At 32.6% G+C, this 14,173-nt stretch overlaps 1 protein-coding gene across 1 annotated transcript in view; it reads left to right on the top strand.

The window, feature by feature from the left end:
- LOC107442825 (glyoxylate reductase/hydroxypyruvate reductase-like) overlaps positions 1–13,967 on the top strand; it is a 28,742-nt gene extending 14,775 nt beyond the window's left edge. The window contains exons 4-9 of the mRNA XM_016056481.4: positions 360–476; positions 3,056–3,147; positions 6,362–6,442; positions 7,385–7,544; positions 12,548–12,678; positions 13,776–13,967. Of these exons, the coding sequence (XP_015911967.1) occupies positions 360–476; positions 3,056–3,147; positions 6,362–6,442; positions 7,385–7,544; positions 12,548–12,678; positions 13,776–13,903 (709 nt within the window). The 3' untranslated portion in view covers positions 13,904–13,967. The remainder of the gene's footprint in view (positions 1–359; positions 477–3,055; positions 3,148–6,361; positions 6,443–7,384; positions 7,545–12,547; positions 12,679–13,775) is intronic.
- The last annotated feature ends 206 nt before the right edge of the window (positions 13,968–14,173 follow it).

Below are 14,173 nucleotides of genomic sequence, written 5' to 3'. Positions count from 1 at the left end.
AAATGTTAATTAAGGTGTCCACTTACATATTAGGTTAATAATTTTTATTTGTTTAAACAGAATTACTTTGTTACAATATAATATTCTAATACCAAAAAAAAGTACTTACGTAGCGTGAAAATATCTTTTGTGATGTAACTCTTTCAAAAGTACATAAAAATGGTTGGCAGCAGGGGTGTACATGTAGATTTATTAAATACACCTTGTGCGCCACCTAGGAACCAAATCTAGATCCCAACACTCGAAATTTTTGCTCTGTTACAATCGTACACTGTTACAATTGACCCCACTCTCCCCTACCCCATAATAGATTTATTCTAAATCAAGTACTGAAACAATTTATTTTATTTATTGTTCAGAAACATATCTGTGAGCAACACGCCGGACGTTTCGACTGATTCTGTAGCTGAATGGACAGTCACGTTGATGTTATGTGCTGGCCGAAACTTTATGAAAGCAGCCACCGCAGTTAAGGAGTATGCTTATTCTATATTTATAGACATTGAAATGTTGAAAATATTTAATATAAATGTTGAAATTTTTAAATATTGAAATGTTGATGACGATATTTTATATTTAATTAATTGTAATTCAAAAAGTAAGAAATAACTAAGAAATGTTTGTGTTTAAATAATCGGATTCCTACAAGTAACGTCATCGTAGGTAAATCGTGGCAGTTTTTAATTCAGAAGCCAATCAGGTTCGATGCATACGCATGACGTCGAGTACAGATTTCCAGTTAAATCTAATTTAAATTCCACGGTTCACAGCAGTCACATTATTTCTTTTCGAGTTGCAAATTAGCAGACAGATATGTACTGTGGGAAAAATAAGAAAATGGACCATCCTGAATAACTTTTGATCTAATGATCGGATCTTCAAGTTCTAGGACTCTATCTCAATGATTCGAAGGGGTAACCTCAATTATGCTGATTAATTAGTGAAGACGATATTTTAGGTTATGAAATCAGACACAGAAACGTACATTCTGTGAATAGACATAACTTTTTTTAGACGAAATCGGATTTTTTACACCTAAAATATAAGGGTAGCCGCAATCTGGGAAATATGGCTCCACTAGTTTGGTCAGGAGAGCGATCCAAAGTTCGAACCTCTTAATGTTAATTTTACTTTTGGCGTATTTCGCTAGATCTCAAGAACTTTTTAAGGGAATATAAAATAAAAATTTGTACACAATTATAAAATTAATTAATACAACGATAACCCCATGCAAAAAATTAAATTTAATAAACATTATTTTTTATTATTTTATTTAATAGTAATCTAAAAAATTTTCAATTCCAAGATATACAATTTTTTGATATCGTTTTAAAGAATATAATTTTAAATGGTGCAAAATTTGAGTGAAATCTGTCGAGTTGTTCCTGAGAAATTCAAAAAACACGTATTTTAAAATTTTTTATTTTTATTTTGTTTGCAACCCATATGAGCTACCTCAGTGGTATGGACGTTCAAGTCGTCGTTAAAGGCTTACTCCGAATTCAATGCTAAATGCTGGGTGACGTGATAGGTTAAATTGTACTTTCTTCGTCATAACCCCTGCTAATGAAATGTTTCCAGTGGTTTCAGAGTAAAAAATGGCTACACGTTTGTGAAGCATGGTATGAAGATCATGTGATTACTACCACTTGCTCCCTCACATGAATTGTACGCATGCCCCTTATTGTCTTGGGATCAGCACTGAAGAGGAATTCCAGATAATCGCCAATAGACCATAGGGATTTAGTAGGGTATTTACGTTCAAACTCATCAATATAAATTTTTTTTTAAAAGAAGAAAGAAAATATTTCTGCTTGTAGTCTTTGTCAATGTTTGTTTCTGCATTTTCATAGCCGCTAACTTGTACATGTACAAGTTAGCGGCTTAATAATTGCAATTATTAAGGAAAAAATCTTCTCGTACATGTACAAATCTTGATTGTTAATGTCTCAAAAATGTTTGGTCCTTCATAACAAATCACAAATCAATAATAACTGAAACATGTGTGAATAAGTTTTATTAGTTGCAGTTATGTTTTTAAAAGTCAGTGAAGTGGATAAATTTTTAGAAAATTCTTAGTCCTGTAATTGGGTACTTGCACTTCAAGAAGAAGATCACAAGTACCCACTTGTGACCTATGACGTTAGCTCCTGCTGATCATTTTATATCCGTCTTTGAAAAGCCGATCCAATATTTGGGTTTACGACTACTAATGTTCAACTCCATAGCCATGTAATTTTGAGTCAATACAGAAAACAATGAGATTCCTGGATCCCCCAGAGATGTTGATTTGTTATGGGAACATGGAGGACTTTGCGACTTGACAGATTTAACGCGCATCAGTCACCATTTACTACACGGTGAGTCTTAGGCCGGTGGGGTTCGAACCCACGAACTTTTGGACATGGACCCAGTGCCCTAGCAACCAGACTATCCCGGCCATCCAACTGATCGTTTATAAGAAAAATGGCGGGCTAAATTTGAGCTAAGTTTCTCCACATAAGTTAGAATGTTAATTAACGTGAAGCTAGTTAAATACAACACCGTATGGCACATCGAATTTGTTGAAATATAATTCTTTCTCGTCCATATCTTCTATTTTACTTAGATTTATTATTTGCTTATGCATTTCATTGTAACCTTGATATATTTTCGTTCTGTGCATCTGACAACTTCGATGCATAAATAGTTTGTTTGTGTTCTACGAGGTATCGTATCTGCCCTTTTGTTAAGTATGAAATATATAGTGAAGGAGTTGAAATCCTTGGGAAAGAATCTCTGTGTAAGAATATAGAACATGTCACTTAAGAGAATTGATACTTGACGGGTTTGACTTACTCGAAATAGAATGGAAAGAACAGTTGTCAACGTAAGCAAATGCCACGTTTACCCACATCACTTGCAGGTATTCCATTATTGTTTCAACATTCCGTTGTAAAATATTTCCCAATGACATAAAAAAATTAGAACCCATACATTTTATTTAATTTCAAGAATTACAGAAGAATCTTAGCATCGTGAATAGTACAATTCTATCATATCATTTTTGCTTTAGTGGAGAATGGATATACTCATGGAGTCCGTTGTGGTTATGTGGTCAAGGCTTACAAGACTCTGTTGTTGGGATAATCGGAATGGGAAGAATAGGTAACAATAAATTTCTAATTTCCCTTGCAACCAACAACTGTATATACACCGAAGAGCCATTACATTATGACCACCCTGCTATTAACATGTAGGACCACCTTTAGCCCTCAAAACTGCTAGCACCATCCGTGGCATTGATTCCACCAGGTGCTGATAGGTAGTCTGAGGTATCTGGTACCAAGCACTCACCAACTGGTCCTGCAATTCCATCACATTGCGAGGGGGTAGCGTGGCAGAACGAATTTGGTTTTCCAAGTAGGACCACAAATGCTCTATTGGATTAAGGTCAGGTGAATTTGGGGGCCAAGACATGACTTGAAAGTTACTGGAATGTTCCTTCGACGATTCGACCCTTATGACATGGTGCATTATCCTGTTGGTAAACAAAATCCCCCGCAGTAAAAACTGTTGCCATGAATAGGCGAACCTGGTCTGCAACTATGTCCAAGTAGATTACAGAAGTCAGGGATTATTCTGAGAGGATTATGGGTCCTAATGTGCCCCATGAAATCATTGTTCCTGGGCGAGAAACCATGAATACCTGGGCGAGCTCATTGTTATAGATGGTGGGTGGTCATAATGTAATGGCTCTTCGGTGTATATGCATATTTTACTGTCTTTTAAGCGACTAACCATTTGGAAACAACACTTAAAAAAATCTGATAGTAATGGAAATGTAAGCACTAGTTTCATTAGCAATTTTTCATTCTAAAATTAAAATTAATTAAAATTTTATGCAGGAGGATTCTATTTATATTATTATTCCTTAATTTCAATGCACAAATTGTTGTTTCGCTTTTTCCAAAATACACTAAAAAGTATCTCTCAAGTAACGTTAGTAAATAATAAATTTAATTCTTGCATGAATATAATATTTTACAGAGGTTTGGCACTCCATAACTTATCATACACAACAAACTTTTGTCCTAAATCTTTCCACAATTTAAATAATTCCTTTAGAAGAAATTAGCACCATTCCACACAACCGTGTCATTTTATTAGTAAGTTTTTCAAAATTTCTGATCCAATGTTATTCCAATTGTATTGAATCACCTTCCATAGAGAATTTTGGCGTGTAGCAACTCTGATGCGCGTGTCTAAATGATTCACCTGTATTTTGGAGCGATTAAAATTTTACAATTTAAAATGATGTGTTTACTCTCTTTTTTCTTCACAACATTATTACCGAAATAAATGGAATAAAAAAATATATAAAATTTGAAAAATATTCATTGATTCCAAATATTTTAATTTAATTGGGAAAATCTCGCCAAATATGCGATTTCTTATTAAGTTTAACAAATTGTTAAATATTTAGGCATTTTGAACGTTTTGAAGCCCAGATAATTGGGTATTATATGAAAAAAACACAACTTCTTCGATTTAGTAGGAACAACATATGACGCAATGCTAAACAAATGGAATTTAGTTGTTGTTTATTTAGTTATTGTTATTAGTAGTTGTTGTTATTTGTTTTAGTTGTTTTTGTTTATTTAGTTGTTTTTGTTTATTTAGTTGTATTTAGTTTCAATAACTTTTCTTTATAATGCAATAAAATCTGGCGAGCAGCTATTTAAACGATCGAACACTTCGTTTGTTTATTTGTGGCTTGAAGTTAGGTTCGCAGAAAACGCCGTTCATGGGTTAAATTTAGTAGGAACAACACAACCTGTGACGTAGGCTATATTATACCCAATTGCTAACGGTAGGATGGTATGAATACAGTTTGAAATTAGAACTTGAAGACACTCAGTTTTATTTATTTAATTTTATTCATCTACTTAATTAGTTTCATTTATTTATTTATTTTTATTTTTTTGGTGAAAGAGTTTTAACAAACACTCTCAAAACGATCTTCACTTTCAGAAAAGAAAGCTTGTTATGTTTACATAATTAAATTATTGTAATGTAATTATGAAAGTTTGCGAGGATTTCAAACTTGAAATTATTTTTGCATTTAAAGCTAATTTTTTTGAATAATTTTTTTTTCTATTTATAGTCTATTTTTGTTGAAATGTATAACCTCGAAAACGTTATATGTAATGGAGGGTCGCGTCATGGTTGCAACATACTTCTAGAGGAGTTAAGGCACATCATCAAATTGGAATTGTATAGGAAACTATGCCCGGAAATGTAAGAGTCTAGGGACGCTTCCCTATTATGACCTGATCTATTGCATGCGAAGAAGCAGTTCATAATAGGAAAGTACCCCTAATGGCGTATGATGACATTTTCAGCCATGGTTCATATGCAATTCTAATCCTGATGATGTGTCCTAACTCCCCTAGAAAAATGTCATAAAACAAAATGGTAAAACTGCTGCTTGGAAAGAGAAATCGATTGCAGATTTAAAACCAGCGATTCGAAATCATCTAAGATCTGTTGAAAAATCTCATGCAACAGATAAAGAAATGTTCCCCTGTGTAATATTGAGCTTTTTAGAACAATATTTTTGGCACAAATAAAATCGACATTCTAAATTTTTTTTAACAATAATAAATAACGTATATGTAGATATATAAGGATGATGAAAGAAATTTCTAATGTAGTGCAAAAGTAGTGCTGTATCCGGTTTTGATAAAAGATAAATTCTATCATCATTTATTAAAATAATATTTTTCGTCATTTTCATTCACTACGAATTTAAGATTTATAGCTAGGGGAATAAACTTCATAAGTAAACGTTTCTACACTAGTTCGTTTATAACAGTGGTTACCAATTGGTTGCCCGCGGGCAGCATCCGGCCCACGAAGCCTTTTTTTGTGGCCCGTGAACCAAAATATATTAATTGTCTTTTTTGTGGACAATTTTCGTAGAAAATCTATATGAATTTTAAATACTTTTAAGTTTTATACTTTAACAATTTGATATGTGTCACACATTAATCGTTTAATCCATGGGTGCACATTAAAGTTATTGTAGCCAGAATTTTTTAATATGCAATTAAGTGCTTTAAAAAATCTACTTGTTACTTTAATTTACAATTCAATACTTTTGTTTTGTACAACTTGATAAAAATCTGACAGTAATATTTAACGTTCCTTCAAACATAAAAGAGTCCTATATAAAATTTTGATTAAGTTGCGGCCAGCCATTTGACTGGTGTTTTTAATTGCAGCCCCCAGCTTCATGTAAGTTGGAAACCCCTGGTTTATAACAAAATATCGCATAAACTAAATACTAGTACTAATAACTGTACTCTCATGTACTTAGGTCAAGGTATTATGAAAAGAATACTTCCATTTGGAGTGAAGAAAGTTCTTTATTTTGATATATTTCATCCAATAAAACCAGGTAATTTCATTTTTAAAAACATCTTTTAAACTCGCAAATCGAAATGTATTTTTAATGGACAAATGTTTTGCTGCGATGAAATATAGAACTATTTATTACAAAAATTTCTCTCATAAATAAATAAAACCTCTCTACGTTAAAAACGGTTATAATAAGTAGATATTTACGGTTTTGTCTTGTTTTGCAATAATATGCACGTAGAATCTAATAAGATTAGAAAATCAAAATTTAGATGGTTGAAAACCACATACAGAGAAAAAAAAAATTCAATTTAGTTTGAAAATTATTTGGGAAAACTTTAATTTATTTAATAAACTTTTAGTTTATTATAATACTATATTTCATTACTACTATACTTTTTTAATACTTCAGTGTTATAAATATATAATAAATTTTACCACATATATCATATGGTATGTCCTTCAAGCTAGAAATAGGCAGTTGTATAACTGGAATTTTCAAAATTTTATTTTATTAAAAAATAATTATGATTTTTAGAAAACCAAGGAAATGTTTCAGATGCGTAACACTGTAGGAATCTCCGATTTCTACAAAATAATTAACTAAAAATTAAGATAATTTTTCCTTCGAAAATTTAAAACTAGTATTAATCTGTCATAGGTTACGAAACTCTGCTAAATATTGTATTAAAATGTTAAAATTTATTTTGATAAAAATTGAAGAATTTCAAGTGAATTGCAATCGAAGAAGTTTGGAACTTTTAAAATACAACCAGAGAGATTTGGATTTTAAAACTTTCCAAGTCAATACATTCTGAATATGTAATTTTAACGTTACGTTTCTGATGCACATAAACTTTAAACATTTGAAAAATACATTTAAAAAATTAATTAAGCAATAACAGTTTAAAAATAAAATTTTCAATAGATTAAAATTAATTTTAATTATTTAAAACATTATACTAAACCGAGTGATTTACAGCGGAAGAAATGGGTGCTCTTTTTGTGGATTTGGAGGAACTATTAAAAAATTCAGACTATGTCGTATCAATGTGCAATTTGTCCGATGAAACTAAGCATCTTTTCAACAAAAAAGCGTTTGATCTGATGAAAAATAGTGCTGTCTTTGTCAACACAAGCAGGTAAGTAAAACTATTTTCTAAACCTTGTATTTCATATCAACCTATAGTTTATTCAAGTTAAGCTGAATTCATCAAATTTAGTAAGTCAAAATAGAATGAATGAGAAAAAGAAAGATAAATGAGAATGCGTATTATACTAAAAAACTCTCTACATATAATTTTTATTTTTACTTTTTTTCAAAAAATAAAAAAAGGAAGAGAAAAAGCAGCAATTTTAGTAGGGGAGAGTGGGGTCAATTGTAACAGGGTACGATTGTAACAGAGCAAAAATTTCGAGTGTCGGGTTCTAGATTTGGTTCCTAGGTGGCGCACACGGTGTATTTAATAAATCTACATGTACACCCCTGCTGGCAACCATTTTTATGTACTTTTGAAAGAGTTACATCACAAAAGATATTTTCACGCAACGTAAGTACTTTTTTAGGTATTAGAATATTATATTGTAACAAAGTAATTTTGTTTAAACAAATAAAAATTATTAACCGAATATGTAAGTGGACACCTTAATTAGCATTCCAATTAAAAAACAATTAGTTTTGTTAATTAACTAGCATTGTTTTTAACAATTGAAGCTGAAATTGCGTCTTGGGGACGATTGTAACACTAAGTAAAGGGACGATTGTATTAGCTGAAAATAAATAATCTTATGTTTACAAACCATTACTTAACTCTTTAAGAGCCACCAATAGTTTCCTATATCATTTATGTTATGTTGCATGTGCATTATTTTATTTGTCACCTTTCACAGCATAAATTAAAGTTTTGGCTAATAATCAGCATAAAGTCAGCATAAATAAAGGGTTAAACTTTTAACCCTTAAAGTTAAAAGTTTAACCCTTTAGGTCTCAGCTCATTATTATTTTTACTCCTAAAATATCACTACTATTTTGATCAATAAAAAATATATCACAACTATGATAACATGCATAATTAACTATGTTTTAGTTGAATTTATGAACTGTTGCAATTGACCCCGTAAGATGGGACAATTGTAACAAGTGCACGACTGTCAAAAATTGTTAATAACTAATATAATAACATTTAAAATAAGGTATTTATTTTTTTTTCTAGTAAAGGATAGTCTACTTTACTCGTCTGTCAATTAATATTAATAATATATTGGATTTTTGTTAGTTGAAAATAGTTAAGTAAAAAATGTTACAATTGACCCCACTATCCCCTACTTAAAAAAGTAATTTTTACTTTTATTTTATTTATTTTTTTTAATAATTTATACTCATTTGATTTTTATGCATTTTATGTAGAGTTTAAATAAATAAAAAATATTTTATTGTAGGAACACGATGATTCAAATTGAATTGAAATTTTCTTTATTTTTTTATAACTATAAAATTTAGCAATAAAAATTGCATATCATTTTTAAAAATTTATTCTCATTCACACATAGATTAGTCAATCATATTTTTTATATTACGAAAAGGACAACCGAAAATAATAGTTTTGCAGTACATTGTTTTTTTTAACTTATTTTTTTATACATATATCGTGAGATGTTATTACTTCATGTTTGAATGATCTTGTGAGTTATAGGTATAGGTCTTCCATTGCGTGTTGGTGTGCACACAGTGAGCGTCAAGTTAACCGGTAGAGTTTATACCAGCGATTCAGGGGAAGAAGGTAAAGAAAATCCAAGATAAAGTGAAACGAATAAATTGAATCTAATCACCTTACTAGTCACTTTATCGCTCTCTTTTACATTCCAACTTAAATTTTTTCCTTCACATGAGTATTTTCTACTGATTCTTATTACAGCTAATTTTACATATTTGTTTTACAGATTCACTCGCCATAAGAAATGCGCTCATATTTAGTTTTAACTTTCCCCACCTATGAACAAATTAAATCTTCCATTAAGCTTTTAAACTAGCAGATAGACTAGTAGCTTTTAGACTAGTGAACTCTTTCACTAAGCTCTGAAAATAACAATATGTGTATAACAATTTTTTCTGTACTATATGACCATGCTCCAGAAACATAGGGTGTTAGCACTGATTTGCTCTGCATTCTGCATATAAATCGAATTTGTAGCTGATCGCACATCTCAGAACGAATTTTTAATAAGTAATTCTAAAAAATAAGTTTGAACAAAATATTTCCGTTTACAATCAACAAATCATAAGATCTAAGTGGATAATTATCAAAAAATAGCAATTATGAGATCGAAATAAACTCTACTCTTCTAAAACTTCGATTACCAAAATACATTGATAAACACTTAGAATAACTAAGGACGGACAGCAAATGGCTGCATAGTGCATGAATTAAGCATGGTTATGCCAAGTCAAGTGAAATAAAAGAATGCCAGAATGTTAGGAATTTATTGTGCTCTGAAACAAAAAAGGCTTGAAATGAGTTCAAGGAACAAAATAATGGTTTTGTGCTGAAAATGCGACGGTAAAAAAAAATATACCATTTGTAGGCATACATTAGATGTCAATAGGAGGTCATACCTCCTATTGACATATAGCATGCTTTGCACACTAGTATTCAGCAGGTGTTTGGGAAAATTTTGCCTCATTCCTTTGTCAGAGCACAGATGAGGGTGTCCTTGTTTAATGCAGGACATTTTTTACCACCAACATTTCTCCCCAAAACATTCTACGCACTTTCGATAGGATTCAGATCTGGAGAATGTGCAAGCTATACGAGGAGCTTAATACCCTCACTCTGCACATACTCCTCGACAGCGACTTATTGATGACATGTTGCATTGTCTTCCATTAAAACAAATGTATCACCGACGACACCACGGAACAAGAGAAATTGAGGCAGCAAAATATCATAAATGTATGGTTGGCCTGTCACAGTTCAAGTTGAAAGCACATAGGGGGCGTATGGCCATTAATCATAATGCCAGCACATACCATGACACTACATGTAGGATAGCGGTCCCTTTCTTGTATGTTTGCACAACTATACGGAGTACTACTCACACGGCAGATCATTTGGCGTCGACAATCAAATGAGAGACTGAATCTACCTTCATCTGAGAATAGTACGCAAACCCAGTCCTCTTCGCTCCAACTGCGATGCTAAAGACACCATTGCAAACGGGCGTTACGGTGACATCTGGATAATGGTGTACACTCAACAGGTGGGCTGGCGCATAGTCCTGCTGACAAGCGTATTTTTCGGGAGATTCGGCTGCTAGCATCAGCATGAAACTGATTTGCTACCTGCCTGGCTGTACTGCGCCGGCTCCTTTTTGTCAACGGCACTATGCACCTGTCTTCTGCAGACGTCGTACATGGAACCCGACCTCCCCGTGACGCCCGCTTGACATTCCAGTTTGAAATAATTCTAAGGCATTGGAGCAACAATGTAGCTGACGTCGAAATCTGTGGCAATATGGATGGGTGATCATGTAAAGCTAAGGGTGGTGGAGCTAGTGGTAAAATTGCTCTTTCAAGACTTCCGGGTTACTGCTTCCGATATATTTTTACGCCGCAGATTGAAAAAACGCGCCATCATATCTTTTGCAGTATTTCACATGTACCGAGTTCTTTCTTTCAGCCTTTAAACTGCAGCATTATCATATTAATATTATAATAATTAGAATTTTTTCTAATTAGGCTATCTTAAAAAGATATTTTTAAAGATATTTTTGGCGACATTTTATTCAAATGTAGCCAAATAAGGGATAAAATACAAAACATGGCAAACATTAAGAATTATTCACAATGAGATATTAACTTTCCAAAAATTTTTTTGGCCTTACGACCTCTGAGAATCAATACATTTCTGAAAGCTCTTATGAATGGTACAATTATGTTTAGATTTGAACCCAAATTACAATAACAAAACTGCATAGAATATTAGGCTTGTTCACACATCGCCTCGTAGTCATAACATAAGCGGAGGGATACACCGGAAGTTTTCTAAATTTCTTCCGGTTTAAGGACACTTGTTATTGTTTACATTAGACCACCCATCCATATGTTAACTTTTCGAGCTTCTTCAATCTTGCCGATAATACGACTCAAGTAAAATAATCTAATTGACATCGGGAAGACATAATTGAAAATTGCAAGTTCGTTAATTGATTGTTTCCCGCTAAACTTTGATTATGAACAACAGCGTTCAATACGCGTCAAATCCTTGATATCTTTTATCAGCACTGTCATGTGACAAACCAGTTCGGCAAACCAAAACTTGCATACAAGTCTTACACTTTCTTCACACTTTTGCTAAATTTCACATTTTCCTATCTTCAGTTTTGTAGTTGCTACAGTTGCTATTATCACCCGTTCAGCAGAGTATAAAAACTCTAAATTCAGTGATAGTTGTATGGATATATTAAAATTAAATATTGTGATATAAAATTTTAATGTATAAATTAGTTGGCATTTTGCTTTATAACAACGAAGCTGATTACTAGCAGAGTTTATGTTCTATGCATCATTAACCCTTAACTGGCCAATGCCGCCATATATGCCACTTTCACTTATTTTTGTAAAACTGCCCAAATGATGACTAAACTTATTTATTTTCACACACTTACTGTTGTCATATTGCCGACCGGAATGTGTAGGGGTCAGGAATTGGCCTTGTATCAGAAAGTTTCTGGGTTCGAATCCCGGGCAGGGCATGGATGTTCTTTTATTCTCTGTACTATCTGTCCGTACTGTGGGAGCAACGTTGGCCCAACATAATATGGTGCCCTGAAACGGGACTAACAAATCTGCCCTTCAGATGCCTGTATAACGAAAGGTCATTCTCCAGGTTGGCACTAGAAAAAAAACTGTTGTTATATTTTAACCAATTTAATTGCAATTATATAATTATAATTAATATTACAACTATACCTGGGGGGTCAACGTGAAATACTTACGAACCATTAAGAGTACAAGTACGAATCGCTTTCGTTCAGTCTTTCTCAAAAACTCTCGGTTTCAAAACTATTCGTTGTATTGAATACTTTTTTTCAATTTGCCTTGTTGGTATATTTTTAAACATTCGATATTACTTATATTATATTCCAGAGGAGGAGTGGTTGATCATAAAGATTTGTATGAAGCTCTTAAAAATAAAACTATTCGTGCTGCTGCCCTGGATGTGACTGATCCTGAACCACTTCCAAAGAACCATGAATTACTCTCACTTCCTAATATAAGTAAGAATTTTCTATAAAATTGTAATTAACAGAAAATTCTTTTTAACTTTTATAGTAGCATTCATATAATTTATAGAATAGAATTGTATTTTACGGTTAATAAGCACTCTTAGGATAGTTAGCTTAATCAGTATTAAAAAAATAACAATTTAATGAAATAAATTTTTCTTTTCGTTTTAACACTTCAGATAACAATCAATAGACAGATATAAAGTGGAAAAGGAACCCTATAAGTAACTAAAAACAAAGTTAATCATTTTTCCTACAGTTAAGTAGTGCAGCGCTTAACGTTGTAAAACTAAACTCAGCGGCGCGACAGTCCTTGAGGGTCAAGGCCTACTGTGCCCATCTCAGTTTTCTTGACCTTGGGCTCTGGGGTGCAGGAGCAGATGTTCCGGTCAGGTGGTCAGCCGAACGCGGAACCCCCAGTGTTTAGTTCCCAAGCATGCTTGGTACTCATTTATCGACCCACTGAAGGGATGAAAGGCTGAGTCAGCTTTGCCCGGACCGAGGATCGAACCAGGGACCTGTGGCACGACAGCGCGAAGAGCTACCGGTCAGCCACCGGGCGTCGCTTAACTTTGTAATGATGGATAAAATTAATAGTTCGAGTTTTTTTAGAAATTCATAAAAAGAAAATATTGAATTAATTAAACGTCTTACGCTGAAATGAACAGTTCCAAAAAAACTGAAGATGAAGATGCCAATTCGAAAAATCCATTAGCTTTAAAAAGCAAAAGTTGAAATAGCAGGAATATTTCGAACACTCAAAATAGATGCTCAATATCAAAACCAAGCAACACATGATTCAAGTCGGTTTTTGAGTGCTCGAAACATGTAGACTTTCTCCACCTTAATTTTCGCTGCTAATTGCAGTCAACCTTCTTTCTGTTATCCTTTTTATAAACTTCTTAAATCATCTTAATAAACACGTTTAAAAAATAATTATGGAATAGTAAAAATCTGAAGCCATAAAGCTAGTTGTGTCATTCGTTATAATCAGATTTGTTTCTTGTAAGTGAAATAGAATTATTAATTTCTTAAAAATCCCTAAAAATTTTACATGCATTTATTGTATTGATATCTTTTTGTTGCAGTCATTACACCACATCTTGCCAGTTCAGAAACAAATGTTAGAATCAAAATGGCAGATTTGGCAGCAGAGAATATTTTGCTCGGAGTTAAAGGAGAGAAGTTGAAGACACCAGTACCCATGCCCGCATGAAGTGCCTTCAAAGTCAACTACTGTTTTCAATATTTATTCTTAATAAAATATAGTTCATTGCTAATTTTTTTTCCGAGACAAAAATAAAACAGAGGGAGGATTCAAAATAATTAGATGCACTTTTGAAAGTCACAAATCTGATTGGGAAAAAACAGCCGTTTTAACAATTTTACTTCCTTTTAAGATTGTAATTTACAGGGTGCTCCGTCGAGATCACCCTTTATTTGTGATTTTTTTTTCTTTTTAATTTTTAGCCAAAAAGGAAAACAA

The sequence above is a fragment of the Parasteatoda tepidariorum genome, chromosome 2 (genome assembly GCF_043381705.1).
Source record: "Parasteatoda tepidariorum isolate YZ-2023 chromosome 2, CAS_Ptep_4.0, whole genome shotgun sequence".
Taxonomy (NCBI): Eukaryota; Metazoa; Arthropoda; class Arachnida; order Araneae; family Theridiidae; genus Parasteatoda; species Parasteatoda tepidariorum.
The sequence above is the reverse complement of the archived record's forward strand: the minus strand, read 5'-3'. Positions and strand labels throughout refer to the sequence as shown.